The sequence below is a fragment of the Engraulis encrasicolus genome, chromosome 17 (genome assembly GCF_034702125.1).
Source record: "Engraulis encrasicolus isolate BLACKSEA-1 chromosome 17, IST_EnEncr_1.0, whole genome shotgun sequence".
NCBI lineage: Eukaryota > Metazoa > Chordata > Actinopteri > Clupeiformes > Engraulidae > Engraulis > Engraulis encrasicolus.
Window position 1 is genome coordinate 38,252,737 of NC_085873.1, and position 20,383 is coordinate 38,273,119.

The 20,383-nt window shown below is 40.2% G+C and overlaps 1 protein-coding gene across 1 annotated transcript; it reads left to right on the forward strand.

The window, feature by feature from the left end:
- The first annotated feature begins 590 nt into the window (after positions 1 to 590).
- Positions 591 to 15,886, forward strand: LOC134467042 (GTPase IMAP family member 8-like). Its single transcript, XM_063220966.1, has 7 exons — positions 591 to 687; positions 3,084 to 3,788; positions 4,057 to 4,761; positions 7,500 to 8,204; positions 9,351 to 9,716; positions 13,578 to 13,964; positions 15,882 to 15,886. Exons 1-7 carry the CDS (start codon positions 591 to 593, stop codon positions 15,884 to 15,886), a joined length of 2,970 nt encoding a protein of 989 aa, XP_063077036.1.
- The last annotated feature ends 4,497 nt before the right edge of the window (positions 15,887 to 20,383 follow it).

Genomic DNA, 20,383 nt, shown 5'->3' on the forward strand with positions numbered 1-20,383 from the left:
GTTGGGGCATTAACTGTTATACTGGGGACATGGGTCCACAGGCCCCTAGAATATATTTTTGTAATACATGAATACCAAATGTACAGTATTGCGTTTAAAATAGCCCTCTTCTTAAATTATGACATGTCTTCCACTGAATATACCACAAATACCACACAGCCTTGTCATGGTAAAACAAAAAAACAAGGACAATGTTATCTGCTATCTGTCCACTGCATGCACAGCATGACAGTCTGGCATTTTGCCAGAACAAGAACAGAACCTAGCCGTAAGAAGATACAGTTTATAATAAAGTCTGTCATAAATCAATATATCAGACACCTTGCCCTGTAGTCCTACTATACCTTGTTCTTTCATGAAATAATCATGCTGTTTGTACTGTATTGTTAGTGGTTGTATTTTTTTAATATTACCTATAATGCTGTAAAATGTTAGATTAGTTGGAGTGTTAAGGTTGCATTTTAAGGTTGCATTATCCAGCATTGTACAGTACTTAAAGCAGGCCCAGTGTTAGCAGCTCACCCATGTGTGGCGTAAGGGTTATAATTTTGGTTGCACAGTAATTGACTTTATTCATATCTGCTTTCAGGATGGATGGACCCCTGAATAAGATGAGGGAGGAAGTACAACCAAAAAAGAGGAAGATGGAGGGGACTAAACCCAGAGAGACTTCCAGATTATCAGCAGGTGAGACATTCACTGCTTCACTGACTCCCTGTTTCTCCTAACTCAAAATGTGTCCCTGAAACACCCATGCACTTAAACAATTGAGTTAAATGTAGACATTGTATTTCATATTTGATAACACATGTGCATTTTGTGTTGATTCAATGTGACTTGAGCAAGTAATTTAAGTTCTTGACACACCTCAGGCCTCAATACCATTAAGCGTCTTCTAAGCAGGTTTTCTTCTCCTAAGTGGCCCACATTTATTTTTTTTACAGTATTATACCTCATTCACACTGGAAGTGACCCAATGCAACTTCAGTCTGAATGGTCAGGTCACATTCATCTGACCTACTCATTATCAAGTGAGCAAAATTAACACGGAAGTAAATTTACAACTTTATTAATGCTTAACGTTATGTATATTGTTAACAAAACACCACCAAGGAAAACCTGACTAACATTATTGTTTAAATTCCATAAACATTGACCATGTTTGTTGCATGTGACATCATTGACTCCTCTAACGACTCCTTCGAAATCATATCACATAAGAGACCCACTTAGTTACCTCTGCCAAGGAGGTAATGTTTTCGGTCGCGTTGGTTTGTCCGTCTGTCTGTTTTTCCGTCTGTATATTTGTCTGTCTGTTTGTTTGTCAGCAGCATAACTCAAAAACAAATCAATGGATTTAGACGAAACTTTGTGAAGGTGTCAGTAATGCCCCAAGGAACAAGTGATTCAATTCTGGTGGTGATCCGGATCACAAACTGGAACCAGGACTTTTTAAAAGATTCTTCACCATTGCTGGCCTATACTGCCCTACAATCTAAGAACGCAGTAACTCTGAAAACGGCAAACTGAGAAAAAAGGCTTCAAAGTTTCCCATATGGCGTGACAACTGTGTTGTCGGTAAATTGGTGGTGACACTTCCTGGTAATGCTTGTTTAGGATAGAAATTTAATGCACACAAACCCCCCCCCCAAAAAAACAACATTTATGTGTCTTTTTGCCACAAAAAACAGAGTTACTGCGTTCTTGGCTGGTATTACTGCCACAAAATGGAGTTACTGCAGGAGTTACTGCGTTCTTAGCTTGTATTACTGTCTACTCCCAAACCAGTCCCATTGGAACATGCAGCAGTAACTCGCCGACTTACTGCGTTTTTGTTTAACTTTTTTTGGGTCATTTTTGCACTTTCAAAATGAGTTTTCTCCAAAACGGGACGGTGTTGGACCACCATTTTTTGACACAAGACAAATGAGGTAGTTTAAAACCCATTTCCGATATAAATTTTTTTTCGACCATTTTGAGTTACTGCGTTCTTGTTTTGCACGGCAGTATATATCTAGATGCCCCTAGTGACCAGAAATGGAATTGCGGGGACTCCACAAAAAGAAGGCAGAAAGACTTAGGGTGTTACATAGTCAAATGTTCTATCAAGCAGCTTCCTTGTGCTCTCTGAGTGCTTCTAGTTGGAAATGTGAAAGGCCTCAAATAAAATCAGAATTGAACATTAAGCCCTGCTGCCTGAATGTATTGTTACATGCTATACGGATGCACTGACTTTCACTAGCTTAGCGACATGCTCCCTCTTTTAACTTTTCTTAAAGCAAGACAATGCTTAACATGAAAAATAAGACACTTTACCACCTTTTTATTATATGGTGTGACGTCATCGGTCGAATGCTCCATTCATTTCAACGGGGCTCCCCAACGTTCTCACGTCTGTTATTTTTCGATAACGGACGGGTTGGTCTATAACAGACCGCTGTCAATGGCAACAAGACTTTTCACTGCTAAAGCAACTTTTCAACAAGACTCTAATCAGCTGCTGTGATAGACAACACCTGTTGTCCTGGCTACCTAGCTGTTGCCTAGCGGTGTTCCACAACGGCACTGTTTTGTTTTGCGCAGCAACAATCTTTTGACATTAAAAACTATAATAGACTTAACATTAAATAGGCCTAAAGAAATGTCCCCGCCATGTGTGAATCATTTAAGTATATCCATATAATAAGCGGGTTAACTTTCGGCGAGTCGGTCGCTTTGTGGAATAGCAGTACTTCAGCGAGAACAAGACTAAGATTCTCTCTGTCGTGCTGCTATTCCACGGTAGCGACCTTCTCGCCGAACGTTAACCCTTACATAAACCCCAGCCAACGATTTTAACTGTATTAAGCCCCAAAATATGGCATACCCCTTTAATTCCCAACATAATCTGAAACGTTCAATCTAATCATATTATGTAGTTTTAAAACTATACAACTCGGTTAAACGACTTGACGTAAATGTGTTAAATACACCCAAGAGGGTTACTTAAATCCATGAGATGACTGACCATCTAATTTTTTCAGTGTGTTATTTGAAAAGGTGTACATCAACACTTCAAAGATAACATTGATTATTGTGTCCAGGTCGTGTTGCACACATCTCAGACATGAGGATTTTACTTCTGGGATACAGAAATGCCGGGAGGAGTTCATCAGGAAACACCATCCTGGGCAAAAAGGACTTTGATACTTCAGGAAGAACAGCTGAGTGTGTGAAGAGAGAAGGAGAAACAGCAGGCAGACACATCACTGTAGTGGAGGCACCTGGATGGTGTGAGGACTACACCATAGACTACACTACTGAACGTGATAAACAAGAGATTGTCCTCAGTGCGACTCTGTGTCAACCAGGACCACATGCCATACTCCTGGTCATTAGGGTGGATACACCATTCAATGAGACACACAGAAAATCAGTGCAGGAACACCTGGAGCTTTTGGGTGATAGAATCTGGAATCACACTATAGTGCTGTTTTCCAGCGGGGACTGGCTGGGAGACACAAACACTGAGCAGCATATTGAGAGTGGAGGAGAGGCCCTGCAGTGGATTACTGAGAAATGTGAGAAAAGGCACCATGTTTTGGATAATAGGAAGAGTGGAGGTGACCAGGTGACAGAGCTGCTTGAGAAGATAGAAGAGATGGTGGCAGAAAAAAGGGGCCATCACTGTATTGTTGATGCATGTAAGATAAAGAAGAGGTTTGAGAAAAAGAAAGAGGAAGAAAGAAGAGCAGAGGAGAGGAAGATGAAGGTTAAGAAACAGAGCGAGACCGTTCGATCATCTGCAGGTGAGATATTTATTGCTTTCAAATGTGGTTGAGACATGTTCAACAGAACTGTATTGAAATGATGTGAATTAATTGACAGAACTACACTATTGAATCATCCCAAACATAATCTGAAACGTTTGTGTGCAATCTAATAATATTATATTACATAAAACGGTTACTTAAATCCATAAGATGACATTCAATTTTTTTCAGTAGGGGTTACTGGAAAAAAAGGTTTACATCAAAGCTTCAAAGTCTCAACGATAACACTGATCACTGTGTCCAGGTGGTGTTGCACACATCTCAGACATGAGGATTGTACTTCTGGGATACAGAGATGCTGGGAAGAGTTCATCAGGAAACACCATCCTGGGCAAAGAGGAGTTTGATACTTCAGGAAGAACAGCTGAGAGTGTGAAGAGAGAAGGAGAGACAGCTGACAGACACATCACTGTAGTGGAGGCACCTGGATGGTGGCAGAATTACACTTTAGTGAACACTCCTGAACGTGATAAACGAGAAGTTGTTCTCAGCGTTTCTCTTTGTCATCCAGGGCCCCATGCTCTAGTCCTAATTATTAGAGTGGATGTGTCTTTCACAGAGTCATTCAGAAAAGCAGTGCAGGAACACTTAGAGCATCTAGGTGAGAGAGTCTGGAGTCACACTATAGTGATGTTCACTAGAGGAGATCATTTGGGGAATACAAGCATTGAGCAGCACATTGAGAGTGAAGGAGAGGCTCTGCAGTGGGTGGTAGACAAATGTGCGAACAGGTACCATGTCATAGACAATAAGAAGAGTGATGGAGGTCAGGTGACGGAGCTGCTGGAGAAGATAGAAGAGATGGTGGCAGGAAACATTGGTGATCATTTTTACATTGATGAAAATGAATTGAATAAACTTTTGGAGAAAAAGAATGAAGAAGAAATAAGAGCAATGGAGAAGAAGATGAAGGCGCAGAAACAAAGAGAAATGTTGAGATCATCATCAGGTGAGACATTACATACTGATGTTGAATGTGGATTCATTAATTTCCTTATGGAAATGGTTCAACCCACTGAGACACGGCCCCTGTTGTAAGTTAGCTGTTACCAGAATGGCAATGACCAAGTCATCATGTATTACTGCTGGCCCTGTGCACCGTCATAGTGGTGTAGTATTATAGTAGTTCATTTTTTTCAGTGTCTATTTCAGCGTTTCACTGGTGGAACAGTTTGCGCTAAGAGGCTACAATCGGCTGTCTCTCTGCACACATGAACCAGTGTTAATTTTGTCAGCTTTTTAAAATTTAGCCGTAGTCTTAGTCACAATGACGAAAATCAATTTTAGTGTTGGTCATATTTTAGTCATTGCCTTCCCAATTTAGTCTTAGTCTTAGTCTAAATGACAATCAATTTTAGTCTTAGTCAATTTTTAGTAATTTTAGTCAACATCGTACATAATAGAACTTCTCCATGCACTGCTTCTCTTTTTTAACATATATCATTGACTGTACAGAATAAACCTTCTCCGCACACTGCTTCTCTTTTTAACATATATCACACTGTACAGAACAAAACTTCTTCACACACTGGTTCTCTTTTTCTCCATTTTATCCAACACCAGTGTTAATTTCGTCAGCTTTTTAAAAATTAGTCTTAGTCTTAGTGTAGCATGGCGAGATAAATTCTCTCTTTTCCACCATGGTCAACTATAACACAGACTACGCCATACGGAGGGTTAGGCCGTAAAAGAGTGTAAACCCATAGATATATTTACTGATACAACTCAGGCATCACAGGTTCGTGCACCATAAGACAGAGACGTGAGTTCCACAATTATGATTTATTTTCTGTATTCAAATTGTCTTTCAGATCATTCTTTTTAAAAGCATTTTACAACATCTCATAATCAAAGGTGTCCATTCCCTAGCACCACGCAGAAGGATATACATACATGCAATTTCCAATGATAATAATTACAAAGTCATGCAGCTTCCGACACTACAGACAGGGCGAAATGAAAACAAACCATGCAGTTTGGGCACTTCAAACAGGGAAAGAAATAAAATATAACAAACCATGCAATTAGTCAAACACGGCACACAACGTTAATAGAAGGATTGGAAAATGCAAAAATATGCCTGCAAGGCAAGGGGGTGGGGCACGGAGACTCGTCAGCGCACCACAGGTGCGACAGAAAGGGACCTGCGCGCTATGCAGGGACGGTAGCCGCAGGCGCGCTTCCAAACGCGCGCTGGACTTGGCTTGTCCGTTCGGCACGGCAACAGACATGCGCAGCACTTCACTGCGGACACTTCAGAGGCGCGCTTGCGCCGGTAGACAAAACAGCAGCCTTCCTCACCTGTCAGGTGAGGTGAATAACTAACCCAGGGCGGGGAAAGCCACAACTACTAAGCGGGGATTGGAGTTTGGGGACATCCATCTGATCAGTCACGCACCATTTCACAAGTCAATCACCAACGTCAGTCCAATCATTCACAGTCACAAATGCACAACAGCCATCTCGGGCCTCACGCCCTCACAACACAGGCACCCGGAAGAGGAAAAGGGGGCACCACGTACCCTTACCTGCTTAGAAATAGCGGAGTGAAAGCCCGCTCAACCAATCCGCAACGGCCCCATGGGAATTGCCGTGACGCACATCAATTAACCCTGTTACATTAGTCACAATGACAAAAATCAATTTTAGTCTTAGTCATATTTTAGTCACTGCTTTCCCAATTCAGTCTTAGTATAGTCTAAATGACGAAAATAAAAAAAGGGCATTGACAAAATATTTTAGCCATAGTCATAGTTGACGAAATTAACACTGACATGAACACACAAACACTTAACATAATGCAGCCCATAAATGTTCAAGGTATTGCTTAATTTGCTTAATTAGTGGCACCCAAGGAGACTAGAGTGTAGCTACTAAGGCCAACCCCTCACACAAATCTTCACACCCTTCAAACAAAAATATACTGCATTATACTGTAATGCATTTCCTGTATTGATGTAATGCAGTAATATAAGGCATTACATGGAGTCATTTTTTAACGTTTTCATTATTTCCCTTATTATGCTGTTTAGCATAAGTTTTCAGATTAACATTCATAATATAACAATGGTAGAAGATAGGCTACATATCTGGTATGACCAAGAAAATTTTTGCCATGTCAAAATATGACTTACAGCAGTATTGTATAGAAATTTAGAACCAGATATTGCAAAGCCTATCAAACAACCCATGTGGAATGTAGCATATTATTTACTGGGCACATGGATTAGGCTGCTGTTATGGAAGTCACAAAACAAAAGCAAAGCAAAAGTACCAACCCCCCGTCCCTCATGTCATAGTTTACTAAAATTGCTGATGATGTCCCAAATACTCTGATTTAACAATTAACTGGTGCCTGATGTTGCGTTGCTTAACATTGACCCTGGCACCTGGAGCTGCATTACGCAACATTCAGGCTCATGGGATTTGAGACAACTTCATTAAATATCTCTGTCTGTTTGAGATGAATGAACACATTCTAATGAAATATGAGGGTCTTAGAGTTTAAATGCAGCTTAGTGCATATTTTTATGTGCTCCAGAAGCTGAGATATTTAGGTTTTTATAGGCTGAAGGCAGCTTTTCTTAAAAAGGGCTAAGGCATTCAGCACCGTTTTTCGCAGGTGCCTTAGGCGTAAATGGGTTAATAACCCATGAACATCTCAAAGAATTAACTTATCAGTTCCAGGTGGTGTTGCCCCGATCTCAGACACGAGGATGATATTGCTTGGAAACAGAAATGCTGGGAAAAGTTCGTCTGGAAACACCATTCTGGGCAGAAAGGAGTTTTATACTTCAGAAAGAACAGCTGAGTGTCTGAAGAGAGAAGGGGAAACAGCAGGCAGATGGATCACTGTAGTGGAGGCACCAGGATGGTGGAAGAATTACCCTGCAGCAATATCTCCTGAACATGATAAACGAGAGATTGTCCTCAGTGTTTCTCTCTGTCCTCCTACACCACATGCCATACTCCTGGTCATTAGAGTGGATACACCATTCAATGAGACACACAGAAGATCAGTGCAGGAACACATGGAGCTTCTGGGAACAAGAGTCTGGAATCACACTATATTGCTGTTCACCTGTGGGGACTGGCTGGGAGACACAAGTATTGAGCAGCACATTGAGAGTGGAGGAGAAGCTCTGCAGTGGGTTACAAAGATATGTAACAACAGGTACCATGTTTTAGACAATAAAAAGCGTGATGGTGGCCAGGTGACCGAGCTGCTAGAGAAGATAGAAGAGATGATGGCAGGACGCAACGGCCATCTCTATCACATAGCTCCAGTTCATACAAAGAAGCAGTTGGAGAAAAAGAATGAAGAGAACAGAAGAGCAGAGGAAAGGAAGATGGAGTTGCAGAAACAGAGAGAAACTCTCAGATCATCAACAGGTGAGATACTACTGCTGTTGAATTTCATGTGAAACTGCATATTTTAAAATAATATCAGGGGCCGGATAAGACGGCTTCAAGGGCTGTAAGCGGTCAGTGTTTGAAGTAAGGGGGAGCTCAGGGGAACCCAGTTCCTGATCCTCATCATTTTCATCATCAGTGTTCCGGCAGAGGTTATCTAATGCGCCACATTTTATAAGTTCAAAATGTGTGCAGGCAATAGGCCTACAAAAAAGTGTCTTGTACTGATTTGGTACTGATGAAACTGTCGGAAAATCAGGGTTCCTGCACTTCTTTTTGTATGGTATTTCGGGTCGATTAGGGTTCTTGCACCTCTTTTTTCCACTTCAAGCAGTGTAAACAGCCCTCAATACAAAGGTTCCCCATCCCTGTCAATCCTCAGTAATACTCTTTGATCTGCTGCATTTGACACGATCCCCATAATTTGTATATTGGCACACTTAGTTTTGCTTTTATACTGCTGTTCTCTGTATTCAGTATCACACTCTGTATTTCTCCTCTTTGTAAGTTGCATTGGATGTTTGTAATGTTGTGTGATTTCATGATTTAGGCATACAAAAAAAATATTGTTCAGTCCATGTCTCTTCAAAGCACAAGTAGATAGAGCAGCCACTAAACACAAAACCATGCAGAGATACAATTTGACATGCAGAAACACAAGCATACAGTCATTTTGTCACAGTGTTAATGTAAATGATAAAGCTACACTTCAGTGTTAAAAAATAGAACTGGAAACCCTGATAATGATACAGGCATGGAACCACACAAGACCTTAGTGTAGTTTTCGAGTGAGTAGAGAGATGCAGTTGTGAATCAACAAATGAATGGCTAAAATAATGACCTGATTATTATGTCCAGGTGGTGTTACACACATCTCAGACATGAGGATTTTACTTCTGGGATACAGGTATGCTGGGAAGAGTTCATCAGGAAACACCATTCTGAGCAGACAGGAGTTGGAAACTTCAGAAGGAACCGCTGAGTATTTGAAGCGAGAAGGAGAAACAGCAGGCAGACGCCTGACTGTAGTGGAGGCACCAGGATGGTGGGCTAACTCCACTCTAGAGAACACTCCTGAACATCATAAAGAACAGATTGCCCTCAGTGTCTCAATGTGTCATCCAGGACCCCATGCCCTTCTCCTGGTCATTAGGGTGGATGTGCCCGTCACAGACACATGTAGAAGAGCAGTGCAGGAACACCTGGAGCTTCTGGGCGACAGTGTCTGGAGTCACACTATATTGTTGTTCACATTTGGGGACTGGCTGGGAAGCACAAGCATTGAAACGTACATTGAGAGTGGAGGAGAGGGTCTGCAGTGGGTTGTTCAGAAATGTGGGAACAGGTATCATGTTGTAGACAATATGAAGAGTGATGGTGGCCAGGTGACAGAGCTGCTGGAGAAGATAGAAGATATGGTGGCAGGAAACAGTGGCTCTCTTTATGAAACCCCACGGAAACAAGCAAAGAGCAAGAATGCACCTCCCAAAAGTAAGTTTTGTTTGTAACAGTTTTGTTTCATTTGATAGAGAAAATTGTATATGATCAATTAATTTCTTCATAGTTCATCTTGCTTATTGGCTGTATTAATTGATTGTATAATGCAACTTTCATAACTTATGTGACCTGCAGTGAGAGACTCTGGATTTGTTTCTCGTGAATTGAAAAACAAATATCAATCTTCTGCTGCAATACCCCCTTCTTCACCAGGAGGCATGTCTAAAGGTGTAATTTTCTCTTCACAGTTTTATTGTATTTGTGAACACTGTAATATACAATACATTATAGGCAGGTTATCAGGTGGGGAAATTAGGCCTTTCATCCTATCAAACTTTTCTCCGTGGATTACTGACCAGAAGGCCTATTGGAAGAAATTAAAACATGAGGCCACCTCGATTTCTGCCCATAATTCAATATTATCCGACATTTTCCAAAAAGACTTGTTTTCATGCATTATTACATTGTACTATAAGGTGATTCATGAAAGATTAACTATTTTAATCACTATTCTGTCCTATTTCCTTACATACATGTTTACAAAGGTTGACTTAACTAAAAAAAGAAAAGAAAAGAAAGTCGGCCTCCTTGCAATATCCAAAGGAGAGTGCTGAAAATAATGATTGAAATGCACATAGATAGTCTATGGCTGGGAAAATTAGAGCTAATTGTCCTGGGATGAGTTTTCACCGTGGATAACAGACCGGAAGGCCTGTTGAAAAAGATTAAAACTTGGGGCCATCTCAAATGTGCGCCAAAATTCAATATGTCCTCTGTTTTTCAAAATGGCAGATTTTCATACATTTTTGTCAATACTGTAAGGCCATAATTATCCATAAAGATAACCCATTTTCAGTTCGATTCTGTCCTATCTCCTATCTACAGACATGAGTACAAAGGTTGGCAACAGAAAGATGTGGATATACTGCATGTGCATGTGTATTATCCTTTCCTTTGGATATTACAAGGTGGTCAACTTACTTTAAATTTTTCTTAGTTCAGTCAACCTTTGTAAACATGTACGTAAGGAAATAGGACAGAACAGTGCTGAAAATAATTAATCTTTCATGAATATCACCTTACAGTACAATGTAATAATGCATGAAAACAAGTCATTTTGGAAAATGGCGGCCACATTGAATTCTGGGCAAAAATGGAGGTGGCCCCATGTTTTAATTTCTTCCAATAGGCCTTCTGGTCTTTCCTGGTGAACCAGTAGCCTGTAAGTAACAGGCTACTGGCACACTGCCCTTTCACGCATCTCCGCAGGCGGGGTTTAGTCAAAAGATGCTTGCACGCGGTTGGAGCAACCTCATATGAATAACATGACACTTCGACCACTCACGTTGAAGCTTTGTGACGTAGGACGTGTCGTCACGTAAATGCCGCCAGGTCGGAAACCAAAACAGAACAACGTCCTTTAGAAAATCAACTTGAGGTATTTTGGATAACACCGCTGAAATTGCTGCTTCCATCCCGACGCATGATAACTCCTCGCACGCCGCCATTACTGTTGTGATTCAGGGAGGGGGCGGGCACAGCCAAACTACCCTGGGGGAGGGTGTTGCGTTCGATAAACGTCATACCCACTGAAATCCCTCCCTACGATCCTGATTCGTCGAGCTGCCCCGTTTATTTCGTAAACGGAGGAGGAGAGCGAATCACCAGGTGCACCAGAAGGTTTGTGTAGCCCAGCCCCCTGGGCGTCAACACATAGCTTCTGGTTCACCAGGAAACTTCTGGTCAGTAATCCACAGAGAAAAGTTTGGTAGGACGAAAGGCCTATTTTTTCCACCTGATGACCTGCCTGTTATTACATTACATTACAATACAATTACCACATTCTTTTAAGTAAATGCCATTGCTTTGGATTACTTTGTGAATGTTAAGAAATTGATTTTAAAAGTCCTTTGTTTTGGCTGCATGTATTGACTGTATGCATAATTCAATTTTCATAACTTTTTGTCACCTGCAGTGAGAGACTCTGAATTTCTTACTCATGATTTGAAAAGCGAATATCAATCATCTGCTCTTATACCTCCTGTATTCCCTTCCTTATCAGGAGCCAAGCCAAAAGGTGTATTTTCCTCTACTTTTGCTTTTTTGAACACACATACAATTATCACACATTGTAAATACATGTAGGCCTACAATTAGCACATTCTTGTTAAATAAATGACACGTTGCTTTGGATTGCTTTGTGGATGTTTAGAAATTGACTTCATCAATCCTGTGTGCGCGCGCGCGCGTGTGTGTGTGTGTGTGTGTGTGTGTGTGTGTGTGTGTGTGTGTGTGTCCATTTGACAGAGAAAATCGTAACAGGAAACAGTAGCACTCTTTATGAAACTCCATGGAAACAAGCACAGAGCAAGAATGAGCCTCCCAAAAGTATGTTTTATTTGGGACAGTTTTGTATTTGATAGAGAAATAATTGATCTCTTCAAGGTTTAGCATGTTTATTGGCTGTATGTATTGTCTGCATGCATAATTCAACATTCATAACTTTTTGTCACCTACAGTGAGAGACTCTAGATTTGTTTCTCATGATTTGAAAAGCGAATATGAATCATCTGCTCTTAAACTGCCTTCCTTACCAGGAGCCAAGACAAAAGGTGCATTTTTCTCTATTTTAACTGTATTTGAATACACATATCACACATTGTGAACACACATTCTACAATTATCTTTGTGGATGATAGAAATTGAATTGTGTGTGTGTGTGTGTGTGTGTGTGTGTGTGTGTGTGTGTGTGTGTGTGTGTGTGTGTGTGTGCGTGCGTGCGTGCGTGCGTGCGTGCGTGCGTGCGTGCGTGCGTGCGTGTGTGTGTGTGTGTAAAAAGAGCTTGCGAGGATAGAGTGAAAGAGTGATGATTAGAGAAAGAGTTGGGGGGGTTGCTTGAGTGTGTGAAGATATGTGTGTAGGTGTGTCTGTGGGTGTATGTGTGTGCAAGCTTTCAAACCCGTCCCTGATTAGCAGTGTTGCTGGAAAATTGCTGAATCTTCTGTGTGTGTGTGTGTGTGTGTGTGTGTGTGTTTGTGTGTGCGCGCGTGCGTGCGTGTGTACGTGCATGCATGTGTGCGTATGTGTGTACACGTACATGCGTGCGTGTGTGTGTGTTCCCATAGGTTTAAGAAGTAAAATCCCTTTCGTTGATGAGGATGCCATTCAGATAAACGAATTCATTGAGGCAGGCTCTTTTGGAAATGTACATCGAGGATGCTATCAGGGCACACCTGTTGCTGTGAAGAAGATTCCTTTTGGAGACTATCCATCCGACAGCCTTGAACTCATCATCCCACTGTGAGCTTAGTTATACATCTTTCATGCACAACCCACAACACTGCATTCCCAAATACCTATTAATGTACCTTTTCTTTTCAGGCGTCTCCACCATCCTCATATTGTGAAAATGATAGCAGTCTCCACAAAAGACGATGACCTCCTCATTGCCTTTGAGTACATCCACGGTGCTAATTTGCACCAGATCATACACACACCGTGCTCTATCAAGGTAGATTGTGAATCATGGCACTAAGTTCATTATGGTACTATGCTTGAGCAGATGTGTTACTGAGTGTCTATTGTCACCTTTTTGATCATTTTTTAGTTGAATGAAGAAGACAGGATGTTTGTCGCTTTGGAAATTGCAATGGCTGTAGAGTACATTCATGGAAACAACATCATCCATCAAGACATAAAGCCAGCAAATATATTGGTTGGTTACAAAATCAGCCAGCAGAAAAATATGATTCTTTATCTTATATTGCATAATGCATATCAATAATTTTCCCTCCTAGTGTGTGGTGTATAACCAACCTGTCCCTTCCTTATACTCCCTTCCCATTAAGATTTCAGAAAGGAATAACAAGACAGCCTACCTGACAGACTGGGGGTTGGCTAACATGAGGGATTCTCTTGCGGAGTTTGGTCTTGCAGCCTCGGGATCGATGTGTGGACCTCGATCAGCAGGAACAGAACTCTACATGCCTCCAGAACTCCTCCTGGAGAATCAACGCTGCAGCTCCATGTCCGACATGTGGTCTCTTGGACTCACCTATCTCCACATGTTCACGGGCTCTGTGCCATGGACCCTGAAAAAACAGCTTGCGTTGACAGGAGTGCTCTTGAGGCAGGAGCGTCCCCATGCCCTGGCTAAACTGCAGCCGCATCTCACTGAGATTGTGGAGCCACTGGTGCAGTATGAACCCCAGTCACGCATGACTGCCACAGACCTGGTGACATGTCTGAAATCAAAAGTTGATCTGGAGAAAAAAATATGGCTATACGTGGTGAAATTCACAGCTGGGTGCTGTAGATGGCTATATAGAAGAGGAACATTTAGCAGCGTTACACCTCTGATTTAAAGGGACACTGTGTGAGATTTTTAGTTGTTTATTTCCAGAATTCATGCTGCCCATTCACTAATGTGACCTTTTTCATGAATACTTACCACCACCATCAAATTCTAAGTATTCATTATGACCGGAAAAATTGCACTTTTCATACAAAGCGGATTCCAAAAAAGTTGGGACACTTGGTATTTTGTGAATAAAATCAAAATGCTGGCATTTTCAAAACATTCAATATGTTAATAAGGTAGAGCATTGTGTACAGACAACATATCAGTTGTTGAAGTCAGCAGAATTGTTGTTTTGAGGTAATTATGTGATCATTTGAAATTTCACCCTTGCAACAAATCCCAAAAAAGTTGAGACGGGGCCAATAAAATGCTTTTTATGTTTGATAAGACTACAAATAACACAAGGGAAGATACTTAACAGTTAGATACTTGAACTGATGCCATGATTTTATTTTTTAAAAAAAAAGATATTTGGATGTGCGAGACTCGATTTCAGCAGCTCAACTGATGGGTGTTCTTCAACTTGTTCCCCTTATTGTTATGCTTAATATGTGGCATATCCTGACTGCAAGAGAACAATTTTGTCACCTGTTTACTCTTATGATGGAACGACATCATTGGAACATAGTAGAGATTGAAATCTGCCACCATTATGGGGCAATATCTAAAGGCGGTACTCCAAAATGTAATGCCTTAGTAGCTATGTATGCTGTTTAAAGTCTGTATATATCATTAAACATTCATTTTAATGCTCTACATGAGTAAGAAGACCATAACCAAGGCACCTCTGCACCCCTTTACCGTCATATATGCTGTCTTTCAGACTGACTACTAAAACAAGCTGAAGTATTCATTTTCTTCATAACCTGGAGGGTGCATGACTCCATGATTTAAAAAAAGGATGAAATATTTTCCATTCTGTAATCAGAGGACAGTTTCACATGTCTCCTAGGTCCATCTAGAATGAGCTTTGCCACTTGCAACTCTGTTTAATGTCTGCATCATGTGCTTTAATCAAGTGTTGTGTTTATGGTCATTTTTTCAACAGCTGTCATTGTTGGAGTGTCAGAGTTTGCTTATTGACGATGAGTATGTCATGATCTCATAACTCGTGCAATGATTACACAGAACTCTATATTACGGAAATAGGCCTTATATGCCTGCAATTTTGATAATTCAATCTTTCTGTGTAATAGATCAGTAATTAGTCCCTCAAAATCTTCGCTACTGAGTGCCACAGCCTCTCTGTGATGGTATTTTATTTGTGCATTCATGTTGGCAGTCAATATAGTTCCTTTTAAAATATTCTTCCTTGTGTTATTTTTAGAATTATCTAACTATACCAACATGTTTTGGCCCTGTCCCAACTTTTTTGAGATTTGTTGCATGGGTCGAATTTTAAATGACCACATATTTCCCTCAAAACAATGCTTTTGCCTCCATTTAACAGTTGCTATGCCGACCTTGTGCCATTGTGCATCTTACACATGGAACGAATGTTTTGAAAATGACAGCATTTTGCTTTTAATCACAAAATACCAAGTGTCCCAACTTTTTTGGAATCCGCTTGTACATGAAAAGGGGGATCTTCTTTGGGAATTTCCCAAAATAGCCATTTTTAGCTGCAAAATGACTCTACTTGGAACATACTAGAAAATATGAGTTTATTAATTAGTAAACTTTCATGTAAAGATCAAATTTAGCAAATAGGCAGCCGAGTTTCAATGAGCAGCATAGTTACAGTACCTTTTTTGACCATTTACTGGACAGTGTACCTTTAACAGTGTGGCTATCTCCAGTTTAGACTGAAAGATGTCAATGCCCAGCTGGAACAACTAACATACATTCCGTTTGGTGATTTCACTATATAGTTTGGATGTTTATTCATTTATGTGGCCTTTGTTCCAAATATGCGTATATTTAAAAAGTTTCTTTTTTATCTGTTTACATATTTTGACCCCGTTTACACGGCATGTGGATACAAAAAATAACCCTGGTGACAGGTCAGTGTTTCCCACAGAAATTTTGGAAACTATGGGGGCAGCCGGGTTTATTTTGTCCGGGGGGGGGGGGGGGGGGGGGGGGGTCCTTCTCACACGGGCCTTTTTTTTGGGGGGGGGGGGTATTCTTGCAGCGTAAATGCAAAACGGCAAAACAATGACTACAGTATGACAAACTGTACAAACTGTAGGCCTGGGCCTATATTTCAGCCATTTATATTTTGAGAAATAAGGCTACATAAGATTTTACCCATGACTTGTATAATAGTAGTACATTGTCATTGTCAAAAAATGCAGTACAGTGAATAATTTCTGTTTACAACACAGTTTCATTCGTCCCTCATGCAGGGGTCTGGGAAACAATAATAAAACAAATTAAAAGCCCATTAAAAGGGCTGAACAACATATTACACATTTATGTCTATATTCACATTCATTACACATTAATTTCTATATGCAGCCCGATGTCTCCTCTGCTGTGTCAGTGAAGGTCTGTCACCAAACTCATTACAACTGTAAAACAAAGCCTAGGGAGTGTTAGTAAACTCATCCCAACTGTCCCTTCTCTGAAGGTTTTTTATATTGCTCCCAAACCCAAGTAAACTACAACAACTTGACTAGGCTTTTGATCCCTGTCTTTCAAGCACTTGTGGTTCTCTCTATAGCAGGGGTGCACAACCTTTTTTTAACCAAGATCTACTTTTGAAGTTGATGGTCTGCCGTGATCTACCAAGTCAAATTCAAGGATGTCAGTATGAAAATTTAAGACCACCATTTATTAATCACCATTATTATGAACAAAATGTTTTCAGTAGGCTACTATGGCCGTATCTTTTCAGTGTGTTTTTAAAGTGTGTTGAATAGCCTATCTTTACAAAGCAATGCAGCACTGATAGTATGCAGAGATAATTTCAGTTATACACAAGTCATAAACAACTGAAACAATTTCAAAATGATAAACATTTGGTATATAAAAGGCACAGGCCCTATTTCTAAAATATGATGAAGCATTATCATGCCTTCAGTGGTATAGGCTACAAATTAAAAGGGGCTCAGAAATTCACCATTTGTTGTGGGTAAATAGTAGGCTACTATGAGAGAGAGAGAGAGAGAGAGAGAGAGAGAGAGAGAGAGAGAGAGAGAGAGACAGAGAGAGAGAGAGAGAGAGAGAGAGAGAGCAATGAGAGAACTCATTGGATTGGTTAACACCCCTGTTAAGTGTGACTTCTTCTATGAAGGTTTTTTTTTTCAGCTCTCTGGGACAGTAGCACAGCAAAGGCTTTCTATTGTGAGTTTGGCCAATCGTTTTGTCCTCAACTGAAGCAAGAAACAGCACAAATTGAAGTGAATTCCATACATGTCAACAACTAACATTTCCCTTACACGCAGCACGCGATGTAAACGCAGTTAGCGATGATGCATGCGACTAGCGATTTGGAAGAAGATCCTCGCATATCGGCGTGTCATAACGCATCGTTGCGCACATGTTCTGTTACTCACCCGATGTTACACGTGTGCACACATGAATCAACTGTAATACCCTTACGGTAGGGACACATACACGCGAATTTGCGAACTTTGCCATTCATTCCTATGAGAGAGGCGAAGGCAAGCGATGGCGAGGCGAAGGCAAGCGAACAGGAGCGAAGCGAAGCGAAATTATTAAAGAAAGTTTAATGTTATGCAAATGAGGAGCGAATTCGCCTGCCACGGCCCAATCAAATCAACAATATACTGTTCCATTCCATTTGATTCGCCGCGACGACCTGATGACGGTTGAATTTCGCCTCTCTTCGCTTCGCCTTGCTTCGCCTCCTATGTGTCCCTACCGTTACGTCACTTCCTAATGCTTTCCCCTCATTCTGTGTTACTGTGGGACTACTTATCTAACCAATACAGAGTCTATAGGATGTATTTAGGCCTACTCCAGGAGGAAAATGCGAAGGAAATTCAAAATCGTAATTCAAATCGTTTGAAACAAAAACGGATATCGTAAAAAAAAAAAAAAGTTAAAAAAAAAAAAAAATTTTTTTTTTTTTTTTCACATTTTCGTAAACTATGGCGGCCAAATTTAAACTATGGCGGGCCGCCATAGTTTCCTCAATGTATGGGAAACACTGCAGGTGCATTTTAGAAAACTATAGCTATAACTCTTATATAAACAAAGGGCCCAAACGGATGCGTTCAGACAAAAATTTCCATAGGCTATGTGTGGTACAGGGTCTCTGAAAGAATGGATTTTTAAAAGACAGCATGGTCATTTTAGTTTCTCAGTGACAGATTCTTGTCTATTTTCTAATGCAGGGATGTCAAACTCATTTTGGTCCGGGGGCCGCATACAACCCATGTGGACCTCAAACGGGCAGCATTAGTAACATCATCGCAAAAAGCGTAAAGCAGAGGATTAGTGTACAGTACTATCGCGTTTTAAATGTGTTGAATATGTAGAAAGCAATGCAATACTGATAATCCTATGCAACATTTCCTTGACTTCATTCATTCATTGCCAACCGTCAATGAATTAAATATGGGACCGTTCATTTTGGCAGGGGGTCTGTATTTCTTAGATGTAATTTCCTGCATTTTCACGCATTCTAACGTCCCGTTTCCAGTTTCAGCTTAATAGGAATCAATACAAATCCAATTATATTTATTATTTAATTACAACCAATACCAATACAATACGAATAAGAAGTATTAACATTTTATCTCTATATATGAGGTCTATAATATATGATCTTTATCAAATGCCTGTTACAGTACAAATTCACCATTTATAATAGAAGTGTGATGTGCACTTTACTACATATATACAGTATAACAGAGGGACCATTGGGTTAATGTCATGCAGGTCTCGATTTTGTCCCGATTGGCGTAATTGCACATTTCGGTTATTTAATTGAAAAAAAAAAAAAAAACGGTAAAAAAAATTTTTTTTTTTACATCCGGGCCGGATGGAACCCTCTGGCGGGCCGGATGCGGCCCGCGGGCCGTATGTTTGACACCCCTGTTCTAATGCCAGAAATGTTTCACTGTCAAAAATGAAAATATGCCTGTATGTGTCATATATTGTTGTTTTTTTAATTATTTTTTTAATATTATATATTAATTTTAAAAAGCTGTGTATTGTTGCTTGTATTGTTGTTTATAATGTTCTTGTGTTGTTTATAATGTTCTTTATATCGTGTTCTTTGCTGCTTAATAGAAATCCATATAAATGTTTGTTGTAGGAGAAGGTGATATCATTTTCTTTTGATTATTTAATATTGTTTGACTTCTGCCCAGTATGTTTTGTTTATGACATGAAATTGTATACCAAGTTGAATATAATTAAGTGAACTGAACCCCCTTATTTCAGAATTATGTTCGTTGGGAGCCTCATGCAAAAGCAATCCAGACACCAGGGCATGATGCAACAAATCAGATTAAGACAAAGGGCAAGTGTTTAAAGTGACACTCCAGAATTTCTCTAACCTAGCACCAGTGTTCTCTGCATTATATTAAGCGTTTGTGTGACTGAGGTGTTCTTGCGCAGTCCGGGGGCAGGACGTGAAATGTGAAAGTGGAAAACAGTTGTGTGAGAAATAGGCTTTATATATATAAAAAGGGGTTGTAGGCCAGGAATTATATTAAATCAGCTAATTATAATTGAAATATACTGTAATATATATATATATATATATGTGATATAATAACGTTTAAGCTTAAACACGCACACTCACGCACACACGCACACACACCAAAAAGTCACTAATGAAGCCTATGAAATAATGTTTTCAAAGTTCAAAAGTTCAAAGTACTTTATTTGCCATTTGTGCATAAACTAGTAGTCCAAGCACATAGGAACTCTTGTGCAGGCCCTCTGAGTCAATACATAGAATTAAATAGAAAAATAGGAAGAAAAAATACTTTAAAAAGTGATAAAAATCAAAGAGATCAAAAGAATAATAAAAAAGGTGGATCAAATGTTCTTTTTTGCCATCAGCCTCACTGTTGCTGGGAAGAAACAGTTGAAAAACCTTGCTTTTCTGGTAGGAATGCTGTCCGCTCTACTGTGTCTCAGTTTGTATAGCAGTTCTTGTGTTTGAGCAGAGAGTTAGCTGGATGGAGTGCGTCTTTAATGATTCTCTCTGCTCTCCTATGGCTGCGCTGTACATATATGGAGTCTATGGAGGGAAGTGCTGTGCCTATAATCCTCTCCGCAGTCTTGATTATTCTTTGCAAAGACTTCCTTTCAGCCTGAGTGATGTTGCCATACCAGACAGTGATGCCTGTTGTGAGGATGCTCTCTACAAGTCCTC